This window comes from Barbatula barbatula (genome assembly GCF_947034865.1).
Source record: "Barbatula barbatula genome assembly, chromosome: 9".
NCBI classification, from domain to species: Eukaryota; Metazoa; Chordata; class Actinopteri; order Cypriniformes; family Nemacheilidae; genus Barbatula; species Barbatula barbatula.
Window position 1 is genome coordinate 18,760,518 of NC_136772.1, and position 19,395 is coordinate 18,779,912.

The 19,395-nt window shown below is 36.0% G+C and overlaps 2 protein-coding genes across 5 annotated transcripts in view; one reads left to right on the top strand and one right to left on the bottom strand.

Annotated features, from left to right (window-relative positions):
• epsti1 (epithelial stromal interaction 1) overlaps nt 1-2,278 on the bottom strand; it is a 14,283-nt gene extending 12,005 nt beyond the window's left edge. For both annotated transcript variants that reach the window (XR_013787160.1, XM_079464935.1), the window contains exon 1: nt 1,864-2,278. Coding sequence is in view for 1 of the 2 variants with exons in the window: in XM_079464935.1 (XP_079321061.1) it covers nt 1,864-1,946 (83 nt within the window). In the remaining variant the exon portion in view is untranslated. The remainder of the gene's footprint in view (nt 1-1,863) is intronic.
• dnajc15 (DnaJ (Hsp40) homolog, subfamily C, member 15) lies at nt 1,564-19,154 on the top strand. 3 transcript variants are annotated; one of them, XM_079464937.1, is made up of 7 exons: nt 1,564-1,714; nt 2,319-2,425; nt 3,168-3,219; nt 5,416-5,489; nt 8,437-8,513; nt 10,906-10,976; nt 16,490-17,221. In XM_079464937.1, exons 2-7 carry the CDS (start codon nt 2,321-2,323, stop codon nt 16,558-16,560), a joined length of 450 nt encoding a protein of 149 aa, XP_079321063.1. In that variant the 5' UTR covers nt 1,564-1,714; nt 2,319-2,320; the 3' UTR covers nt 16,561-17,221. The 3 variants fall into 3 exon arrangements, with proteins under 3 accessions (XP_079321063.1, XP_079321064.1, XP_079321062.1); XM_079464938.1 differs by lacking the exon at nt 1,564-1,714 and adding an exon at nt 11,883-11,929 and having other exon boundaries at nt 2,307-2,425; nt 16,490-16,932; XM_079464936.1 differs by lacking the exon at nt 1,564-1,714 and having other exon boundaries at nt 2,314-2,425; nt 16,490-19,154.
• Nucleotides 19,155-19,395: the final 241 nt, after the last annotated feature.

Consider the following 19,395-nt stretch of genomic DNA (forward strand, 5'->3'; position numbering starts at 1 on the left):
ATTAAAAAAATACTGTGTGTGCAATGGTGGAATTTATCAATATTCAAATTCTAACTTTAAAATCCATGTTTTAATGTATAATTCTCACATTTGTAATACTTTGGTCAGTTAATAATATACTTTATGTAGTTTTATAATTTTATTTGAATTTATTAAAAGAGCCATTCAAGTCAATCCTTGAATCACTGAACTAATCAAGGTTGATATAGGATATAGAAAGTAATTAGTAATAAGTAATTAAATACCAATTTGGAGAGAGTAATTTGTACATTAATCTAATTAGAGTAGCGAATTTGTAATAAGTAACTAGTAATTAATGACTTTTTCAGAGTAACTTGCCAAGATAGGAAAAGAAGGCAATCACAACTTCTTTCAGGGCGACTTCAAGGGCTAAACTTAAAAGGTCTAGAAATGTAGCGGCATCTAGCGGTCAGATTGCAAATAGCAACCAACGGTTCACTCCATCTCATACTCCATTTCGAAGGGCTATAGTGGCTTACACAGAACTACGATGTCGTCACGTTTGGCTTCTTTGCTGAAGGAGCTAACATATTTACAAAACATGCTAGAGCATTTTGACGTTTAGGAATACTGTAGAAACAAAATGGCGTGCAGTTCCATGACATCAATGCACTCAAATGGCGATAGTGAGATATATTTTAGTTGCACTTCACAGAATTAATAAATTAAATGCATGATGCGTAACTGAATCAACAAATTAAACTATACAGTAAACATTACATGACAAAATGAAGACATATTTAAATGAAAAAAGGAGTTTGATGTTTGAGTTTTTTTCAGGCTCACAGGCAAAAATCATCACTGCATGCTCTTTTGCTATGCACTCAAGTACCTACTATTCCAACAGAAACAGTAGCCTACTTACTATAGGGTTTAGTATAAATAGGCAAATTGGCACGTAAGCAATGAAGAATTACAACGAGACATGACAAAGAAGAGTCATCGGGTTTCACTCATGGTAAATTAAAATAAAACAATTTATATGTGCTTGTACAGGGCCTTAACATGGAGCTGGATTGCTTTGCATTACATTTGAAACTTTCCCATTACGTTCCGTCGTAATGGGAAAGAATTCCATCCACTGATTCCCACACATATCTACCACGTGAGTTTAAATATGCAGCGATTTCCAGTTCAGGATCTGCAAACGATATATTATTGTAACGAATTGCTAGTACTAAAACTAATTATCTTATCATTCATTAATTATAAAAAATTATGTTATATTTATATTTTGACGATTTACCTAGGAAATGTCCCCGGTTTTCATGTTAAATATCTGGTCACCTTATCACACTATTATTGGAAAACATTAACGGTAGCTATTTTTCAACCCATGTCGTTTAATTTCGTTAGGATATCATATATAATGTTTTATATTGTAGTATAGCCTTATGTTTTTCATTGTGTTTTTTTGAATACGCTTACTGTATGCTGTAAATAATGATTCAATGAGAATGACACGTGCATGTGTGGAACATGGAGTCCAAAACAAACTTCGTCTATCGTCTTTAAATCGACGACAATCTTTCGAAAAGTTTTGATGCTCGTTTTGTCTGAAACGAAAGTGAAACTAACCAGTGGTTTGTAAACAAGACGCTATATGAAAATGAACAAAATGACGCCTCAAATGTACAGAGATCTTGCAAATTATTCTTAAACAAACACAATACAGTAATAAATAGAAACAAATGTAAGAGTAATGTTTTGTATATTTCGTTTTTAAAATGCAAATTTATTAAAAGATAACTTTAAGATAAACTTTAAGACTTAAAAACAGTGAAATGTTCCTCATTTTGCGATAGATAAATAAATAAATAAATAAGACATTGATTTACTTACTATGTGGGCTGATCTCGAGTCTTTGTGGTAGGTGAAATCTGCTCCTCATTTTCATACTGATTCAACTGTTTCCTCTCAGTCATATTTCTGCTTTGTTTCCCTCTATATAACCTGACAGATTTATATTTGGAGGAATTCGTGGTAATTTTGAATGCCGTGTCTGTCGTGATGTCTTTGTCCTACAGAGGTTCCGCGACTGTACATGAATGGTTGCTGTGTCAATAGCAAGCCTATTGAGTTTCCATATAATCACGTGTAACAGCTTTTGTTACACATTTAACATTTTAAATCTAGGTAAAAATAGTGCTTTAAGTGGACGGGTTATATTGCGGTTTATACATTTTGGTACATAAATAAATGTGTGGGATGTTAAAAAATTGCGTTTCTTTATTTTGAAATCGCGAGACCCTACAGCAGTAGAAAAGAATAGATTTGTCCCTCTTGTTTCACCGTAGGCATGGCGAGACCCGGCAGCGTAGTGATGGACGGGAACTTTATGAGACATGCGGAATATACAACAAAATCAAACAGAACGGGTGAGACAGATATCGACAAACGCCTTGTGAGTAAATCCTCCATTGCAAACTTGATTAAAACCGATTGAAAGTATTGTGGGAGTCAAAGCGTGTTGCATAAGCTACAGTAACAGTATATCTCTGTCATCAGATTATTGACCTTGCTGTTCAAAACTGTATCTCTAACGACATTCCCATAATAATGGTTAAGAAATTAGCTTTATTAATTAATTGACATTTTTATACACCTGTCAGGAGGATGAAAAGGTAGGGGACCTAGCTATAGACTAAACCAAAAGACAACATCACCTAACACATCTGCTATAGTGTTTAGATAAAAAGTCGGATGGACAATGTCACCCCAACAAACCAAATTAGATTTTTTGTTGACAAAAGATGTATGCGTTTCTAAAGGTATGTAATAAAGCGTTTATCAAAAAACAGCATTACAGTGTGGCAAGGTCAGACATTAAAAGCAGCATAAGAGATGCCAAAGCAGCTTAGCAGCAGAATATTTAGAAAAACACGCTGACAACTCAGAACTCTATTATCTAAACATAGTTTAAATGTTCCAGGAAGAATAAGAGTTTTTTAATGTCTTAAATAGTAAATATGATTTTTTTAAATCTTGTTGGTAAGAAAAAAACAGTACCAACCAAGTCCCCACATCACATGTGACAACACTGGTTTATATGATAACATTGACATTTTGTATTTACTAAGTTGCAGGTCTTGGTATTTTTATAATTTTATATCCTATGTGATTTGTTTGTCACCTGTGCATTTCAGGGTGGCACTCTGATGGCAGTGGGGCTGGGAGTTGCAGCTGCGGGGTTAGCAGGTAAGCGCCACTGCTTTAAAGGGATAATTCACCCAAAAATGATGATCATTTACTCACATTCGAAATGTTCAAAATCTGTATAAAAGTCTTTGTTTTGATGAACACAGAGAAAGATATTTGGAAGAACGCTTATAACCAGACAAAAGTGCCCCAGAAACGTTTGCTGTCCTACATTCTTCAAAATGTCTTCTTCTGTGTTCAACAGAACAAACAAAAAAGATAAAGTAATTTTTCATACTATGGGAGTCAATGGGGGGCAAGATCGGTTTGGTTATAAACATTCTTCCAAATACTTTTTTCTGTGTTCATCAGAACAAAGAAACTTATGAATATTTGGAACAACTCGAAGGGAAATGATGACAGAATTTTCATTATTGGGTGAAGTATCCCTTTAAAGGGATAATTCAGGCAAGAAACTAAATTTACCAATTTTTTACTCACCCTCAAGGCATCCTAACTGAATATAACTTTTTTCTTGAAGAATAATGCAGTCGAAGTTATAATACCACGTATCATTTTGTTTCCAAGCGGTAGAATGGAAGGGAATGGGTGTCAACTTTTTGAAGCTCCCATAAGTGCATCGATTGATCAAAAAACTGTTTGACACGGCTCCATAGATTTAAAAAAGGTCTCCTGAAGCGAATCCATGTGTTTGTTTAAGAGAAATGTCCATATTGATAGTGCTAGCTTCCTTAATCCCTCATCTCCGTGTGAACATGAGGCTTGTTTTATCCGGCCGTGTCGAGCAGTTCTTTGATTGATGGATGCACTTTTTGGAGCTTCAAATAATGTATGCCCATTAAATCCCATTCTACCGCTTGGGAGTAGTCATATTCATATGTTAGGATGCCTTGAGGGTGTGTAAAACACGGGGAAATTTAGTTTCTTACCTGAAATATCCCTCTAACTGCTTTTCAATAATTTAGAGATTCCTGTGTCAATAAACCATAGCACATTTCATTTGTTAGTTCACAAGAAGTAGCCACATGTCCACTCTGTAATACTGTGTAGTGTGGTATTGTGTTTAAAGCTATGGACTTTTTAAAAGGTTTTTGGTTTCAATCCATGAGTATTTCTGCTTTTCATAATCTGTATACGCATAATGTTTTAAAGGTCTAAGGGATGTTTATAGCCCCAAAACCCTTAAAGCACACATTAGAAACCCCCTCAGTGGTTACATTTATAAATTCTTATTTCTTAGCTGTATACTCTGCGTCCTGTTTTTCTAAACTTTCCTCCTGTATGATAAAGGTGACCACCTATATTTTCAATTTGACTTTTAAAGATGGGAAGCACTCAAAACGATGACGGCGATGACAAGATAAATGGTTGAGCATTAAACTCAGAGTGTTTGTTCAAGACCCCAGATGGTCCTGCGTCTGGTTTATGAGGTCAATGCAGCCTCTAGCATTAAAACAATCATAGAGACATTTAAAAGGCTACATGTGGTTAAATAATTCATGCCGACTTTGTCATCAGGGTGTTTTCGTTTGATTCTGGCAGGTGTTTCTGCCCTCCTCCCTACTGTTACATAGAAGTTAATCATTGTTAGTCGCCAAGTCTTCCACCCATAGCTGTGTGAGGTCAGGATGGAGTAGTGCTTGTGGTCGCTTTGAGGAAGGGAACTAATTCCCATTTCAGTACATCGAGGGGGCAGCTCTCCTGCCAAAAGTCGAGGCAGTGTGTGGTCTCCTCTTTTGAGAGGCAAGGCTTTGGATTACAGTGGAAGGAGGCTCTATTTTGGCTGAGAAGCAAAATAAAGATTGTCTCTTAACTATATTGCTTTCAAAATTTGATGGAGTAAAAATCCAGAAATGTTCCCATAATATAGTACCTTTAGAGTTTTTATGAATGATCCACATACAAATTTGTATGCTTCCTTGGCTTTTCAATGCTGGATGTTCAGAGGCATTATATACTCTATGAATTTCATTGACTACTGACTGGCAGTTTATTTCTTTAGAGTTGAACCACAACCGTTGGCAGTTCACCAACACTCTGACCAAATAAATACCAAGGGAAGTTAAAAGGCTTCCTCACCTTTTACATGTATTGAATAATACTAAATGTGGTTTTGTCCTTGGTTTCACCCTTAAACCAACTCTGTTAACCCTGGAAATTAAGTCTGTTGTTTGTCAGCTGTCCAGTGGCACACTTATCAACCCATTAACCTTTTTTCCCTATCATTATTTTTAGGTCGGTATGCTTTCCATTTATGGAGACCTCTGGGTCAGATTATTACAGAAGCTGCTAAGAAAGTGCCCTCTAAGGTAAGTGTCATAAACGTATTAAAACAGCACTTGCAAGCAGAAAACACTTTGTAAGCAAATGTGAACAAATTTACTGTGCAACTTCTCTCAACACCCAAGGAACACTACCAGCCACAAAGTGATCCTGACATGTTCCAGCATAATAACTGCGCTTATTGTAAACAGATTTGGTTTGAGAAAGCGTTGATTTGTGGGAATGAAGTTAGAATTTTTCCATGTTCTTTTCCACAACTCGATCCTCTTGCTTGCATGCACCGTTGGCATGCTAAATCCTCTAGTGTGGGGTGAAGGCCTGATTCATCACTGTCTTACTGGCCTTGACTGTAGTTCACGCTGAGCGCTTGGGCTTTGTTGAAGTTCGTAAACATGTTTTGTATAGGTTCCTGCAAAGCATGTGTGGTTTTAGTGTTTCCATAGCTTTGTTTCATCCTGTCCACCTGTGCATTCTCTAAGACCTCCATAGTTTGAGTAGTTTCACATTAACTGAGGTCATGAGGAAAATATTATCTATTTTTAAGATGAATAATTTATCATTGTGATTGTTTTATTGAACTGCATATTTGTATTATTTTATTAAATTCTAAAATAATAGAATTTTTTATTGTGCAAACTGTTTATAACTAATTGACATACCCAGAATGTATTTTACATTGTTTATCTTATATAAACAATAAATCAATATCAGCCTGCTGAAAATTATATTATTATTATTATTAATTAGTAATAATAATAATAATAATTTTGTCATACTGTAAATCCTATAACGACGAATCCTATAAATGAATACGTGGGCTGGGAATAAACTGAAATGTTCTGTTCTCTATTTCTCCCCTTCTGATTTGCACATGTTTCTTATCTGGAATTTATTAATGAACCTTAATCCTATGTCTGATTTCTGAAGAAGCTACAGACCGATGTTATCCTCTAATGGCAATTTAATTGTTGTAATAGTTCACCCAAGAAATGAAAATTCTGTCAGCATCTACCTTGTGTTGTTCCTAAAACGTATGCTTAGTTTTTCTGTGTAATTCAAAATAAGACAATTAACAATAATGTAGCTCTTGCTAAGTAATGGCAGTTTGTAGTGATCCCCCAAAAATAGAACCATCAAACTATACATATCTTGCATTATGAGCTGATCAGTTGTTTTTCACATAAAATGTACAATGAAAATTATATTAGCACCAAGATAGCTGTCACTGGGATTTTGTTGTTGTTGTACTTAAGGGTGTAACTTTGGTTTGTGAAGTGGGGGGGCACAAAATGGGGGAACATTTTGTAAATTTGAATCCCATTTCCTGCATTTACATAAATTTAGGCACTATGGTTATACAAAATCCATTAAATAATGGATTTTCTGCATGAAGTGCGGATGGTGGGCAGCCAGTAATTTTCTCCATAGGGAATTCACTATCACAAACTCAAAATACCTATGTTTGCATCGTTTTTAATTGTTTAAATTGATTAAACGATGAAACCACACAGTGTTTGTTTTGTGTTGCAAAAGTTGATGTTTATGAAGGGGGGAAATGGGAGTATTGACTGAGAAATGGAGGAAAATGGCTTGTATCCCTGAATCTACGGTCGGGAGAAGACGAGCAGGATGACTTTATAAAACGCTTAACCCTTGCTGGTGCTTCGGAATTTCAATCTATTATAGCATAGCGTGTTACCAATGGTTTGCTGGCTTTACTCTCTCGAAATTATTAACACGCTTCTTCCGTGTAGTTCTGGGTTGATCTTTAACCTTTCGCATGATCATTTTTGCCCCATTTGGGAAATCTTACAGTGATTAAACCTTAATTGTAATAAACACTGTTAAAAGAACAAGCACTTCAATTCAGGGGATTATAATAGTCTCGCGTTAAACTTGTTTATTTTAAACAAAACACATAATGTGGCTCAAGGCACCGACAAACTGGGAACAAAGCCTTTCTGTTATCATGTTTATGTTTGATGTCACTGATAAACAAAATGTATTTAATTTGGTTTTCCGTGGTTGTTGTTTTAGTATGTTAAGCTGTTTCCGTTGAATGGATTTAGGTAAAGAAACGCAATATTTGTTTCTTAATCTGTTTAATGAGGGCTCTTCTAACAGAAGCTAGTGTTTATTACAATAAATGTTTGACAGAAATTTGGGCTTACCTGGTCGATGTTCAGGTCTAAGTGAATTCCTGTGGAGAAAATCACTTGCGTCCACGTGATTAAAAACAACCTTTCAGTGAACTATTTTTAGAGTGTGCAATGACGGCGAGCGGTTAATAATCATAACAAACAATTTGAAAGTGAGGGGGAACACGAAGGGGATTTTGAAAAGTGGAGGGGACATGTCCCCAGTGGAAATTACGCCCCTGGTGGTACTACAAAATATGCTTAACAAATTTGCACAACTTTTGTGTGCCACATTAGAAGGTAATTCAGGTTTAAACTGTTGTATATTAATAAAGAATGAACTTCCTGTATACTACTCCTATACTTTACATCTTAAATATGTGCTTTTGATGTATGTATATATATATTTAAAATATGAAGGTACTGGATGAACCTACTTAGTACCAAAATGGAAAGCCTCTGAACCATATGCAAGTACCAACATGGTTCTTCTTGTGAGTGCTATATTGTAACTAAACGTCTTAACAGCGAAAACTGTTTTTGGAATCCAAGCTTAACTTCCTTAAAACACCTGAAGTTCATCTGGAACTTGGTCATCATGATCTTAACACTTCTCAGCCTCGGTCCCTTTAACTTTATTTTGGAATTTGGACAATGGTCAGGTTAATCTTATGAAATCCCTAAACAGTCTAATTGTTCATATGGAAAGTAAAATTGCTTGTCAGGAGGCCTTTAGCATTGCCAAAGCATATTGGTTGCTATCAGTGTTGAGAGAAAATATCTTGTTCTCTATAAAATGGATGGTGGATTCAGTGCATGTTTTTTTCGTACCTAGACATTCTCTACACACTACAAAGGTGGATTTGAGCAGAAGATTTCCAGACGAGAAGCCAGTCTTATCCTTGGGATCAGGTAATTTTGAACCATGAGTTAAAGAAACCACTAAATCACAGTAAACTCTCATACTGAATTATCTCATTATGAGTTGTCATGGAGAAAAACAAAGGTTATTTTACAGTACATACACACACTACATCACTAAACTTCCCAGAAGAGCTTGTGGTTCAGTCCAGGGGCAATCGTTTTGGTCTGAACTAATTTGTCATCTTTTCCCGTCATAGCTTTGATCCTGTACCATCTAATAACAGAAAGCCTCAGCCGCGTCTCCGACTTTGTAATATTTTCAGAGGACCACCCTCTACCTAGCAGGGCATTTTGCTCTTTCCCTAATTTCAAGTTCACAGGGCTCACCATCAGGTGACTCATCGCTCTTCATCTAAGTATCACATCCTGTGTGGCAGAGCTCGCGTCATAGCCTCATGGGTCATTTATTTGCGTTGTCAATCCAACTGCACTAATGTTTTCATAAAGCTTTACCAAACTGTAACCAGTATTCCTTAGAGATGTGTCCATTGTCAGCCCGGTTGACCACATGCAAGCTTAAAACGGTTTTAAACTGATTTGGGTTAATAATTGTATTATTCTATTCTTGTTTGTCTTAAGCCTGACTTTGGTTTTTATGATTCACAGCTTAAATAACTGGCCTCTGCAATGTTATTATTTGGCTAGATCTTATATTTCTCTATATCCTTTTTAAACTGTGAGGAATTCTTTAGACAATTGTTTTAAACGTGATCTGCCATCCATACAAATCTTTGTCTTTTTATAATTTACATGGAGCCCAATATGTTTCTGTAGAATCTGTATTCAGTACTTTCAACAATGAAAGTAATTCACATCTGCCAAGTTTCAAAAAGTGCCATAAAGTCTGTGCATCCATATATTATATTTGTTTATCTTTACTGATCATTTGTTTGATGAAAATGTCCCCCTCCATTGTGTATCTCGCATGCCATTCTAAATTGTTGGATTTTCATACTGGCCTGTCCACTTTAGTTGCAACACATGGAAACCAAGCCTTCCGGGACTTTTTTAGATAGAGTATAATAATGTAACATCTTTAGTACAATTTATGGTGTGCTATTCTCTTCATTTTTGTGTTTAATTCATCCAAGTCATTTCGTCTTTCTTGCATTTATCTTTATATTAGGACTGTTAATCACTTTAAACCGTGAAATGTTAAATGTTTGCTGCCTGAAATAGACCTACCCCCAAAAATTAAGATTATTTTATTTAAGGAAAATGAAGGCATTTAAGGGTCATATTTGTAAAAAAATTGTGTTTATATACATTGATTTGGTTTGTGAATCACGTCCCGTTTGCAATGATGTTCCATTCCTTCCTGTGTATAAATATCTTATTAGAAAATATATGTAGAGCCTAGCGGGTACATTTAAAGGGATAGTTCTTTATTTATACAGGTTAGGAATAATCTGAGAGTTAGTAAATGATGACAGAATCTTCATTTTTGGGTAAACTATCCCTTTTATTGCGATAATTGTTTATTCACTTTAATTTAATGTATAAAGCACTTTTCACAATGTGCGATATTTCAAAGCAGCTTTACAGGAAAAAAATAAGAAAAACACAAAAAAGGAGAGATTCTGTTAGTCTCTTAATTTTTACTAAATTAACCGAATTAACATTGTTGACTGTCTTTCTTTATTATTTGTATCATCTATTTCAGTCATCCATTTCAAAAAGTTATTTTAATGAAATGTTTGTTCTGTAATTTAAGGTATTGTAAGAAGTGCCAGTATATTAAATATATTTCTCCATGTAACTAACTTCAAACAGACATACAAGCCTACACTTTTGATTGTATATTGCTGCTCCAAATGAGTTTGAGTACATAGTTTAATGAGGTTTAGGCTCACAGCTGCCACACATGTGATGGAGAAATTTACTGAAACAGACAAAGGCAGTCTTGCCTGACAGACTCATCATCAGTTCTGGAATTATCCACTCAACACATTGTTGTTTCTGACGCCCACTCCTGCAGATGCTTTGAGACCTGAGAGGGTTTTAGTGTTGTTTGAATGTTGGTAAGAACAAATGTGTATCTTTAAGTTATCTCTTTAAAGCCAAAAATACCTGTCTTCAGACTATAACTGAGTACTTAATATAAAATAAAACCTATTAACAAAACATGGATACTGTTACCTGACACAAATATATATACATATATATTGCATAGCTGTGATCCTGCTTCAGTTAAATTCAAACAATGTGAAAATATCACTCAGGCTTTATATAGATGTATACAATTTAGGCACTTTAAAGCACATTAATCATAACTGAGGTCGGAGCACAATGTTACTAATGGAGACCAACAACACATAATGGCCACTAGATGGCGACGTATCCCTTTTCTAAATGTTCTGTTTTTGTTTTGTTTGCACAGTCCAAATAGCACAAAGGCAAAGGTACAAGAAGCCCACAGGAGGATCATGGTCCTAAATCATCCAGATAAAGGTCAGTAGTTCATTCTGTCATGTGTTCTGTCTGTGTGTTTTAATTAGAAATTCTCTGACACTTCTTTCCACATGCAGACATCTCTCATTAGCAAAAGAGGTGGCATTGATTACATTATTGATTTAAACCACAAGTGTCATACAGACTCTTTACAATCCACCTATCTTCCTGTGGTATTGATATATTTGTAAGACATTAACAGTGTGCATACATTAGAACTGCATAAATCTTAGATTGGGCGATATAACTTAAAAAAACAATTAAGAAAACAAATAATACAAATCTGCCCTTTAACGAAATGATGTTTGCATTTGTTGATACTTAGCATATATGTGCTCTGAAATAACATATAATTTTATTCTGGATTATTTTACCATCATTAGTTATACCAAAATGTATATTATTTATATATTTGCAAAATCATTTTCAAAATCAAAATTGTTAAATCAGTTAAATCACACAATCTTTAGGAAGTGTATGTCAGTTATTGTAACATTTGAATTGTTAAATTCATGATATTGCTTCGTTTGACATTGGCAGGAAAATAATCGTAAAGAAACATTGTAATGTGATAATGTAGTTAGATGTGATAAGAGTTACTGTAGTGAAATATTGTGATCTGCAGAATTGTCATAGCTGGGGTCTTTTTAAGCGCGAGGTCTCAACCAATAAACTCTTCAAGCAAGCTTTTGTGTTTCTTGGTCACCGTGTTTGCCCTGTATTTCTCTTCGAGGTTAATGGCCTCATCTTGACTTTCTCTGGTTTTCCCCTCCTTCAGGTGCATTTCTCACAGCGCTTAGAGGTGCTGTGTGTGTGTGTGCGTATGCGTGTCAGCTCTTGTTTGCTTCTCTAGACCACTATTACTCACTGTGAAATAAGTGATGGGCTTTGTGATTCTATCTGTAGAAGAGCGATAAGGCCACTGACTGCAGAGAGGACATCCTGCAGAGAACGTGAGCCAGATTTGTCCCATCCTCCAGCTACACTGAGAAAATCCTTTATTACAGTGCTGTTAATAATAGTGTGCAGGGCTTCCGACCCATTTGTTGTTTTGGTGGAGGGGTATGACAAGCACAGTTTTTTTACTGTGCATTTTTCACTGTGTGCATGAGATCTATTAAGGGGTTTTTATTTATTTCCAAGTAGCCAAGACTTTAGTGTACGCCAAGTATTGACGGCTCTGGTATCGTTTTAGGGAAATATATGTAAAGAAACCCTGTATATTCAACATATCACACAGTCCTAGTTACAAAAGTGAACACACAGCTCTGGTATATGATTAACTTTGTCAGAATAATGCCGTTCTAGCGGTTTTTGCTGCATGTTAAAATTATGATGAGCTTATAAAATTCTCCACGAGATCTATCAAGATCACATCCATGAAATGAGTTATTTAAAACATCAGTTTCAGTCAAGGAATTAGTTTAGCTCAAAGGAAAATACATATTTTACAGTCTCTTATTAGTAATATAATGTATAATAATATTTTATGCATTCGTCCAGCGAATGCATCAATGATTAATACACTTTATGTTATCTCATGGCCATAAGTAACCTGACTTTAACCAACAGAATTTAGAGCAAAGGTAGCGAGTGAATTTATGGTTGTTTATTAAACTCTACTGTACATGGTAAACTTAATGACGATCGCATAAACACAAACAATATATGAAACACAAACGTGCTAGGGTGCGCTGAGAGAGAAGAGGTGAGTAATACTGAGTGAGGTAATGGGAAAGCATGGCAGCGATTTCTGAACACCAATAAAAATCATCTTTATCAAAGAAGCACAAATGGGGCACAAAAACGTAACACAGCTATTTTATAAATGGAATCGGATACTTGCGAGCTATGTGCAGGATGTATATCCGTATGTGCTTTGAGAGATGGAAAATGCGTTTCAGAATGCGGTCTTGCTGGAAAGATCCGGGCCGCGTGGCTCATCAAGGTGAGCAAGGCAGCAGAAATCCATTGTTCCTTCTTTCCCACCAGTGGGGGAAAAGGCAGTCTCCGAAGAGACGCCACAAACCCGTTTCTGATGAAGGCAGGTATTGAGCAAAAAGGCCAAGCGTGCATTTTCAAAGCAGGCTCGATATTTAACTTCATGAGGGGCATGCCCACCTGAGCAGGGAAGAGGTTCTTTGTACACTCAACAGTTAATTTGCATCTTAATGACCTACTAGCAACATTACAAAAAGGTTATGGCTTTTCTTTCAATGATCCAGACCCTACACCATGGAATAATGGTTGAATTGGTATTTTGTAGCAATGGGCAAAAGGGGACATTGAAAGACCGTCAAACATGTCTTAACTTAATTTGTAAAAAAAAGGAAGCTAGCTATAAAATAAAAGGCATTTGTTACAGAATTCTGTCTTATTCCAGACTCCACACTTTTTTATATTTTTCGGTCTGACAAGAGAAACTTAAATCGTGCGACACTCTGGCTATAGTTGTTTCAGTGTTTAAATGGTTTCTTTGGGGTGGTTACAGGGCAGCCCTAGTCTTAGGACTAGTCCTAAACTAAAATAAATGTTAGCTGTCTAAACTGAAAACAGCTTGCACTGACATATCTTAAAATACGTCAGTGACATTGTTGTCTCAAAATGCGCAGAAGTCATTTTTTGTGGGGTATGTTTGTAAAACAAATACTTAAATATCTGCATCAAAGATAGACATTTACATTTTACATTTAGTCATTTAGCAGAGGCTTTTAGCCAAAGCGACTTACAAAGAGTTCGGGGAGCAATAAGCGATATGTTATATGTTATACAAAGAGCAATAGTACAATAGTTGCTAATACCTCGATCTTTATAGTACAATAGGTGCTAATACCTTGAGCTTTCACTATGATCTTTAAGAAACTTTTATCGTTAAGTAAATAAAATACCAATACAAAGAATTTGGTTCATAAGAACATCAATCTAAATAAAATTTGCTCTTTAAATTAATATCACCTATAAATCATGATAGCGGTAAGGTAAAGATAAAGCAGCTCTGGTGACCTGTGTTTGTGTGTGATTAAGTCTGCACACAGCTCTTCCTCTCTGACACAGAGACAGATTAGCAGACACCACAGGCCCTGCTCCCAGCTACCTCACTGTTCACTCTCCTGTGTGTTTGCCAATTTGTTACTGTTACCAAGCAGGTAGACACTGTGTGTGTGAGAGAGTGCGGAGTGGATCCTGAAGAGGGGGTTGAGTTGTGTACATCTCGTCCTTCAGCAAGATCAAGGTCATCTTTTTCACAGTACTGTTGGGTGAATCTCACCAATACACTGTCAGAAATAATAGTCAAAAAGTGTGTATGTAATATGCACTCTGCAGATTTAAAGGTGTTCTTTTTAAACGGGTGTTGCTGCCCCAGTGGCAGTGATGTTTTTGAACATTTTTCTGACACTGAATGGATTAATGCATCCCCAAGCCAAATTTAAGAGATGAGAGATTTTATTTTGCAAAGCTAACCTATTCTTAGGAACAATGTTTAATTCTCCGTTTTTCTGTAATTATTCACAATGATCATTTTTACATCATTATCATTACTCATCAATGTTTTTAAGTTTTTAAGTGTTCTTAAGTGTTTTTCAGTGTTTTTTGGTAACACACAGTAGATAAAAGATGCTGAGTAAACATAATTTATAACGTAATATCGTACAGTATATGCAACAAATGCACATTCTATAATGTTAATCATCCAACAGATTTCAGTGTGCTTCTTTGTTTAAAGATTAAAATTTCATTTTATGCCTTTTGATATGATATATGATTTAAATCATATAATCTTGATAGGTTTTGTGAGATTTTCATTGTAACAGAACTGAACAGTTCTTTTCACCAGCACAGCTTAAAACAGAAAATAACAATAACATGAAATTGGTCTACTCTTTCATTTTAGTCTTACTTCTAAACTCACCCAGTTTTGTTTCCACTAGTATTTTTCTACTCTTATGTATTATTCATTGTTTTGTTTTGGTTATTATTTTGGCTAGTTGTCACGCAACATACATGCAAATTAACTACGTCATAGCGATTTTCCGTTGTTTATCAAGATGTTGAATGACATTGGCTCTGAAGCACCAATATTTAAACATTTGAACCCTCATCAGAGACTGCGGAAACATTATTAATAGCAATATATTTCATCAGCACACATCATCCTTTCTTTTAGGGATTTTAATTTTAACCTCTCAAATGAGTGCTATGATGGTACTAGATCATACTACTTACTGCCATTGTAGTCAATGAAGCAGTACACACTGGATTCACAGAGAAGCTTAGTTTATGTTTATGCACTTGCTTGACTGAAGGTGAAATCTTCCCTTTGATACTGAAGGCATCGTTCACACTTGAGTGTATAGACACAGTGCGTTCTGCAGTTGTAAAAGACCAATGACCCAAGCCAAACTTAGCTACAAACGGTACATCTAAACAAAAATGGTATAATGTCAGACTACTGATGTTTTTCGGTGATAATTTAAAAGAAATACTTTTGAATTCCACTAATGATGACTTTCTCTAAGGGCAGGAAATATAGTCTAACAAACTGGTATAGTTTTATCTCGTTTGAAACAGAATACCGAGCAGTGGCTTCCATTCACCCAGTACTAGGTTAGATGTATGGAAGGGTGTCCCAGCAGAGCAGCAGAGCATGCCTTTACACCCTTTCTGTAAAAAATGCTTAGTTGCCTAGCAAAGTCTTTACAGTCCACTGCCTTGCTTTTTTATGGATGGATCCTATCAGAAAAGCATCTGAACTCAGTCTAACAATACTAATTCACATTCTGTATTACCAAAATAGAACGTGGAGTATGCATTTCCCATTTTGAGAATCACTGCATATAGAAACAAATGTAAATTGTGCAAGGACTGTAATTCATAAGATAGAACAAAAAGGTGAATACAATTGCTAAAAAAGATTGTTGAATTCAGAAAGTGTCAATACTGGGCTATGGGCGCAGAAGTGGTTCAGATGGAGCAGCCTAGCTGTCATCTAGGACACCTCATGTACATATTGATTTCACTAAAGGTTAGATGGGAATTACTGACAGTGGAAAGAGTAGAGACCAGATGTGCCCTATTACATGCTGCCAGCAATAGTACATTCGTAATCGCATCATTATGCCTGAATGTGGGCATGAATTTGGATATTGGAGGGGAAAAGATTTATTTGCAGAAGTAAATGGAAGAAATGTGGAATCAGGCAGAGCTGTAATGTGGGCTTCTCATCAATGTCACAATTAAACTGTCAGGGATTCGATTTTGTTGCTACTGTACTATATATTGAATTATTTCAGGAAGTTAATAGGAAGGTGGAGTATATGGGTTGGAACACAACACAGGCTAATGAACCACTGACTCAATGTGTTGCAGACAGTAACAATAAAAATGGACAGTCCCTACATCTTCTGACCTCCAAAAAGGCATATATTTAGATAGAATGGAAATATTGTTTGCATGTCACACGTGGGGGAGACCATTCACGATCAAACTGATGTAAACTGTTGCCTTTTCTGCAGGCGGATCACCGTATTTGGCAGCAAAGATCAATGAAGCAAAAGATCTGCTTGACTCTGGCCCTCGGCGTTGACCCATCTGCCTTCATTCACCCATGTTATATCTGCTTCAGTGCTATAAACACACCTATGAGCCTTCACAAGCCATTGTTCTTTGTTTGTCTTACCCTCAACACGATTCAGCTCAAATCTATGTCACTGATTTGTAACACCACTTTAATGCAACTGGGAAAAGGTAAAGGCTTCATGTTTATGGATCTTTACACTGTAAAATGTTTTATTATTATTCATTTTTGTTCATTTTTTTATTGAGTTGACTTAGGTAATGTTAAATAGCTATGTAAAATGTCCAGCAGCGTAAAGAAACAACATCTTTCCTATAATACATAGGGACCAGACCATTTAAATGTTATTTTAGGTCTGTTAATTAAACTGTTTTACAAATGACTCATTGTGATTATTTTTGTGATTGCCCGCTACCAATTCCCCCGTCTGTGCTTATGCTGATGCATTCAGTACAGATGCTTGTCTGTTCTGCATGTTAGACTTATCCATGCAGGGCTAGAGCAGTTGGAATTGAACAGAGAGGACGAACTGTGTGTCTCGTGCTGCTGATATATAGCCATTTGCTGTTTGTCAGGCCTCTAGAGATTGATGTGAAGGTCAGGCTTGCACAAAGACAGTAAAGCATTAATGCAACAGAAATCACATGCATTAAAGAGAGAAAGAAATCACTTTTTGGATGCTTGGAATACTGTATACTGTCTACTATATTACATTAAATGTAATGTATACTACAGTACATTGTTGACCTATGACATTCTCACACGTGACACTCTAAAAATAATTTTTTTAACTCTTAAGCTTAACAGTCCAAAAGGACATTAAATTGAGGTATGCTTATCCATCACACGAAGATCAGGTTTTTTTCTGCTTTTGAAAGGTTGCCTTTTATCTGGATCATTTGTCATTCCAGATGGACCAACATTATAATTAAGCCAGACCACTGCAGAAACCATGATGTCAGAATGAACACAGACCCAATTTATGTCCTGACTTTTCCATTTGTTTGTTGCAGTACAACTTCATATTAAATGCTTTGTAGACAAAGGTTTCCCCAAATAAACAGGAAAAAGGCAGATTTGCCAAGCTCTAGGCCCTGTAATAAGGGAGACCGTGTGTATGGGTTATTATGTGTATGAGTACTGCTGCTCACTCTTATATATGTTGAGGATCCCCGAATTCAAGCACTGACCCTTGACTCTGTGTTTTGGTATAAATGCTAAGCCCAGATTCTGGCAGAAGTTGCACTGCGGTCAAGCTGCACTGTTGTTATGTTGTGTTGCTCTGACCTCCTTATGACAGCAGTTAATTTTGGCCTCTGCTCGCTGTGAAACCGGCATGGAGTTCTGAGCAAGTCTGTTCTCTGCAGGGAGATTTCCAATAAACAGTGTTTAAAAAAATGAAAGTAGGCTACAATAAAATACAGCCATACCAACATTAATGCACTGGCCTGAGAAGCTGTTTCTGCCATAAAAGGTTGATTTAGGCTGAGAATAATACCTCATTAAACGTATACCAGCTTATACATCTGAATTATGTTAAAACCCATAAGGTACTTGTGTCAACGTTCAGACAGTAACATATTTTTACCACTTTTAGCAGTATACAACCAAGACTTATAGGATATCAAGTAATGCAGAATTATACTCTCTTGGCATTTGAGAAAGACTTTGCAATTTATAACTTTTATGACACCTCACAGCTGCCAGACAGATTCTTTGATTTCTCTTTGATGCTTTAGCTCTCTTCCTGTTATCAGAAGTTTTTTTCACTTATCTGATGGAAAAGATGGCATATGTTCTTGGTTACTTAAATTATTCAGTGACCTCTGATTTCTTGAATATGTAATATAAGACGTTTGGGCCTGATTTCACAAACAAAGCTCAACTATTATTTAGGATATTTATGTCGCTTTAATTGTCACTTAATTGTCTGTGAAATCAGCCCTTGAACTTTGTATGCAGTTTAACAGTTGTAGTTTTTTTATTTGCTTATTGTATTCTGTGAAATCATAACACATTTGTAGGCATTACTATGACGATTATGTTGGCTTATATTTTTAGATACAGTATATCATTTTTTTATTTTCCTTTTAAGCTCTATCTGTCATGATTCCGCTATCATGTCATGTTTATTCTTGGTCTTGCAGCGGAGTCATGGCATAGCCTTAGGTTTTGTGTGAGAAAGCCATGTGCTTTCTCGTGTCTCGTCAGTGTTTCCCGCCATCTCGTTTCCTCGTTAACCTTCCCTGAGTGTTTCAGTACCCGCACCTGACCCTTGTTTATTATCCTTTGTCTGTCTCCCTTTAAAACATCCTCGTGTTCATTGTCCTGTGCTCGTTCGTTGCATCTAGTGTACTGGTATGCCTTACTATTTCATGCTTAATGCTTAATGCTTAATGCTTAATGCTTTATGCTATGCCATGTCTTTGAGTTATATCTTTGAGTTGTTAGTCTAGTCAGTGTGAGTGTTTTGTAGTTGTAATTCTTGTCAAGTGTTTAGTCTGTAGTTAGTTCAGTTTATTGTGTACCCTGTTGTCACCCCCTCGTGGGTTTTTGTTTTGTTCCTGTTTTCTGTTTAAATTAAAGTCCTTGTTAACCCCGTCATCCCCGTTTCGCTGCCTGCAATTGGGTTCTCTCTAACATCCGTGACATCTATCCATAAACATGACGTAACATGTTTAAATTGCAATGCCCTAGAAACCATTAGAGCAGACGTGACTAGTCTCATAAACTTACCAACCATCCGGAACACCAGAATAAATGCTTAGCAATGACCTATCTGTCAAAGTTGTAAATCTACTGTACAAGGTTATTTACACTTTTATCCAAAGCCAGCATCGATCC

Excerpts from the sequence above, each read along its gene's own strand:
- dnajc15 (XM_079464937.1), top strand. The coding sequence starts at position 2,321 with ATGGCGAGACCCGGCAGCGTAGTGATGGACGGGAACTTTATGAGACAT. Across the intron at positions 5,490-8,436 it reads CTAAGAAAGTGCCCTCTAAG|ACATTCTCTACACACTACAA; the intron begins GTAAGTGTCATA and ends TTTCGTACCTAG. Across the intron at positions 10,977-16,489 it reads CCTAAATCATCCAGATAAAG|GCGGATCACCGTATTTGGCA; the intron begins GTCAGTAGTTCA and ends CCTTTTCTGCAG.